The sequence below is a fragment of the Capsicum annuum genome, unplaced genomic scaffold (assembly GCF_002878395.1).
Source record: "Capsicum annuum cultivar UCD-10X-F1 unplaced genomic scaffold, UCD10Xv1.1 ctg3485, whole genome shotgun sequence".
Lineage (NCBI taxonomy): Eukaryota > Viridiplantae > Streptophyta > Magnoliopsida > Solanales > Solanaceae > Capsicum > Capsicum annuum.
The window spans coordinates 1-4,446 of NW_025841725.1; the positions used below are offsets into that span (position 1 = coordinate 1).

Consider the following 4,446-nt stretch of genomic DNA (forward strand, 5'->3'; position numbering starts at 1 on the left):
GCTGTCTTCCAGTAATGTTGCGTGCTGCTGCAGTTCGACTGTCGAGGTCGACGTCCCGTCAACGGTACGACGGCCCGTCGCTGGTTTCCAGTGTTTGGTCTTTCATCTTCCAAACGATGGTGCGTCGTAGGTTCGATGCCCTGTCGGAGCGTAACGTCGCTTTGTTCCAGTGAGGTACTCTTCTGGATTTGATAGACGATGAAGGCTGACGTTCGATCGAAATATCGACGTTCCGTTGGATGCACCGTCGTATGCCTTTTTTTCTTTGTTTTTGCTCAATTCTTCAAGTACTTCCTCCCACTTAGCTTTTATTCTGAATACACTAAAATATATCATTAAATACAATATTAGTTGTTCGAGATCATACAATTATCTTATGAAAAAGGCTTAAGAGTTCCGTCAAATACCGGAACATCAACACCTTCAACTTAAGATAGTTGATTGTCCCCTCAACTTAAGATAGTTGATTGTCCTCAAGCAACTCAGTATCAATACTGCAACTAAGAACATTATCATGACAAGCATTTGCTATTGAACCAGTTTTCATACAATCCCTCACTTGCAGTTCACTTCATGAGGTTCAACATGTTAGATTCTATAACCAGCGTTGCTTCAGATTTAGTTCATTTACACAAACATGGCTATAAGGATCTACAAGAATCAGCTTGATTGAGTGTGACTCAAGTTGCCGTCACAGTCAAAGAAATCCACCGCTCAGTTCATTTTGTGGATATAGATCAAAACTCTCCCGCTCATCAAAGACGTTACTTAACACAACATATGTACCATAAACTTGCCCTTATCATCCAATGTTCCCCTTGTAACTGAGTTCAAAAATCAAGTAGGACTTTTCTGGGTTTGTAATGATATTATCAGGTTAAGTCATGAAGAGATTTTTGGGCATATAGATTGGGTTCGGATTTAACCTACTTTGCTCTCAAATTCTTCTAACCATAGCCACTGCTTTACTCATGCATTCACTTAAAGTCGACCCGCTTCCCTTCAAACATCTTTACATACATATATGAGCATCAACCACCCTCAACTTATGCTGATGCGATGCGCTAAGGTGCACATTGCCTTAACGAGACCAGGGCCAAATGCTTTCCACCACTTCTAGGACAACTTCCCATTAGATAGCTAATAGTCTTACAATAGCCACCCTCGACTTAGATGTTTTTGTCTAAGTGTAGGTGCACATGCCTGTATCACCAGGTCAGGGGTAGAGCTAAGGATTTTCAGCTAAACAGAGAGTTAGTTAGAATATTTTAGTACTATAATGAAGAGGTTCTGCACAAGCTTAAGGAAAAGGGTAAGTTCGAATAGGGAAAAATTTTGGTGGGGTTGACTGTTTTGGCTTGGATGACTAGATAAACAAGGGGGCCTACTATCACTTCTTATCCTATCAGCTACAAGACTGCATCAGATGAACCAGGCAAGTTTTAGGTACTCTACTATGCAAGAACTAAAACGAATGCTTGCCCACGCAATGGCAATTGAGTCAAACTCATTCGAATGTTTCTTAAGATGTGCATAACCAGTTATACGCATGTACTAACCGATTAGTGCCGATTATAGATGTACTAACAGTTGATCACATGTTTCAAACATTTCAAGTACACTCAGCATGAAACTAGCTATAGGTTAATGCCAATATCATGATGTATTATTCAGATTTGCAATACGACACTTCACAGCAAATACTCTTAATAATACCATAAAACTTAAAAACACGAAACCACAGCTTGAAATTAATCTTACAGTTACGTCCTACATACGGAAATAAAAATGTAAAGTAACCTAGACATGCCGATTTTCTAGATAGTGCATGATAGGGTAATGATAAACGGCAACATACCCCTCATGCTGCAAGCATTCCCACCCCCACACAAAACAATGCATTGTCCCCAATGCATGTGATGTAAAGATTAAGGATGGAGAAATACTTGATGTGCGCCTCTTACTCATCTGAGGTGTCTGAGACGTGGTGAGGCTTCAGTGACCTCTCCTGGAACAATGTTGACCCCAATGTTGACCCCAATGTTGAGGGAGTACTCTGAATAACATCCTCCGAAGGCGGAGGTACATCCTCTCGAGCTCTCCGATTGGAGCAGCACTGGTGGAAACTCCAGCAGCTTCATCCTGTCGTCTCTTCTCCTCTCGCGCAACCGTTTTCTTTGATTTTTTTTTTTTGGCCTTAGCTACCTGATATTCCTCCAATTGCTCTGGTGACATGGCCTCCAGTCGACGTTTCCTCTCTGCTCTCTTTGCAGATTTCCTTGCATCTTCCTCAGTTTCTGCATCTGCCTGCGCCGGCTGCTTACCCTTGCCTGTGATCGGATTTCCGAAGAGATCTACAAGTCCCTTGTCATTATCACTAGGAATCTGAACAGGATCAACGATGGGCTGCTGTGGCTGCTGCATTATCCCGTCTGCATCTGCCCGGAGCTTTCGAACTTCCTCAATTACCTTTGCAAACTCAGGGATGGTTAGTTCCGCTATCCTCTTGTTGACCCTTTCCTCCAAGTTATCCATGCGGAGCTGAATGTTCCTGTAGGGGTGTAATGCATCTTCTACGATCTGCTCAACAAAAGATTTGAAGCCTTGCCCCCAAATAGCCATTTGTTTTTCAACCTTGTTGACTTTGCGAACTGTCTTGGCGAAGTTCTCAGGATTCATCCTGTATTCTGAAGGTAGAGGCGGGACAGATGCAGAGGTTGGGGACCTGTCCATTGGCATGGAAGCTGAACCTGTAGAGGTGGTGGGAGGAGCATAGACAGTCAACGACATAGGCATACCTGCTGGGAAATCAGATGGCTCAGGAACCGGAGCGGACTGAGTCTGCTGAGCCGGTGGCCTGTTGGTTCTCAAGTCGAAGCGTGACCAATCCTTCGTTCTCTCGATATCCTGTGTGTGTATTGCAGGAACCTCATTATCAACTCCACTGATCAGTGATACATTCGCCCGCCTGCACAATTCGGTGATGAGGCATGGAAATGGCAAGGCCGTGTGAGTCTTGCGGGCACGAAAGAACAGCTCATCAGCAATGATGTGACCGAAATCTATCGTGTATCCTTCAATTAAAGATGCAACAAGTACAGCTCTGGTGCCTTCCAATCGATCGTCACCCCCTGTAGGCATGAGCCTCAGTCGCACAATTGCCCAACAGAATTTTGCGCGAAAACTCCAGAGACTTCTTTGAGATGTGATCAGTTGAGGTATGTAGCCATGAAGGCGAACCTCCATCAGTTAAAATCCTTTCTAACCAGTGCCTCTGTTCAGCTCTTGTGAATACCCGATGTTCTAAGTCAGGAGTCGCCCCAGGGATTTGATACTCAGGCCCAAACAAAAACCTGTTCAGGGTCCTTGCAGAGATGTCTATGTTGACCCCACGAACTGGAACTATATCTAGCTTGGTTCCATCGGGCGCGTCTTCCCTTTGGGCAAATCCTTCTCAAGCAATGCCAAGTAATTTGCAAAGAATTTACGAACCCAGTTGGGTTGATACGATCCTAGTGGCCTGCTCATCCATTTCAATTGATATTCATTGAACCGTCGCTCGAGTTCGGGATATTAATACAAGGTTGTAGTGATAATCTGGTGTTCTTCAAAAATGGCCCTTTTTTTCTGCATCCTGTCCGTCTGTTCAAGCTGCTTGTAGAACCTGTCACGAGACCCTGGCACTTGCCATCTTATCGCTTCCCTTAACTGTTGATCCTTTCGTCTAATGATGTTCGAATCCTCTTGGTCAGGGACTTCAACCTGAACTGGGGCCTTGGTCGGAACAGGAGTCGAAGTTGCACCCCCCCACTTCAAGTGGAACTGGAATGGAGCAACTGCTGCTGCTGTGTTGTGGCTCCTCTTCAGACGAGGATGATGAAGATATTCTTGGTTGGCGACTCTGCCTCGTGTTACGAGCTGGTGGATTCGAACTTTGGTCGGATGCTTGACCTTTGCCTTTCTTTGGGGCCATAGTGCCTAAAAAAAAATGTAATTCAAATCGGTGCTCAAAACCAGAAAAATAAAAGATGTTTGAATATCGACGGTGGGGTGCGACGGTGACGTCAGAGCTTCGATGGTGCGTCGACCCAGACCGTGGTCTTTTCCAGTGACCCAAATCCTGAGGCATGTGCGACGGTAGGGAGCGACGCTCCGTCGAATACTCGACGGTACGTCGGACCTCACCGTCGGATGCTTCCAGTGAAGGATTCATATGACCAGATGCGACGGCGTGTTCGACGGTACCGCCGATACAGCGACGTGCCGTCGACGCGCACCGTCGACTACGGTTTTCAGTTTTTAACTTCTTTCTAACATTTCATCAAACACCTTATGTGCACTACTTATTCAAGCGATATGTACGCTATTTCTAAGCAATGAAACCACATTGTACTTGTTATTTTTGGGTCAATGGGGTACTCAGACTTCCCCAGGACAATGTTCATC

The 4,446-nt window shown here is 45.0% G+C and overlaps 1 protein-coding gene across 1 annotated transcript; it reads right to left on the reverse strand.

Annotated features, from left to right (window-relative positions):
• Positions 1 to 15: 15 nt before the first annotated feature.
• LOC124891400 lies at positions 16 to 4,440 on the reverse strand. Its single transcript, XM_047403138.1, has 2 exons — positions 1,859 to 4,440; positions 16 to 313 (listed from the first exon to the last, which is right to left on the reverse strand). Exon 1 carries the CDS (start codon positions 3,244 to 3,246, stop codon positions 1,996 to 1,998), a length of 1,251 nt encoding a protein of 416 aa, XP_047259094.1. The 5' UTR covers positions 3,247 to 4,440; the 3' UTR covers positions 16 to 313; positions 1,859 to 1,995.
• Between the last annotated feature and the right edge of the window lie 6 nt (positions 4,441 to 4,446).

What these genes read in the sequence shown, in the direction of transcription:
- LOC124891400 (XM_047403138.1), bottom strand. Translation starts at nt 3,246, where the DNA reads ATGGAGGTTCGCCTTCATGGCTACATACCTCAACTGATCACATCTCAA.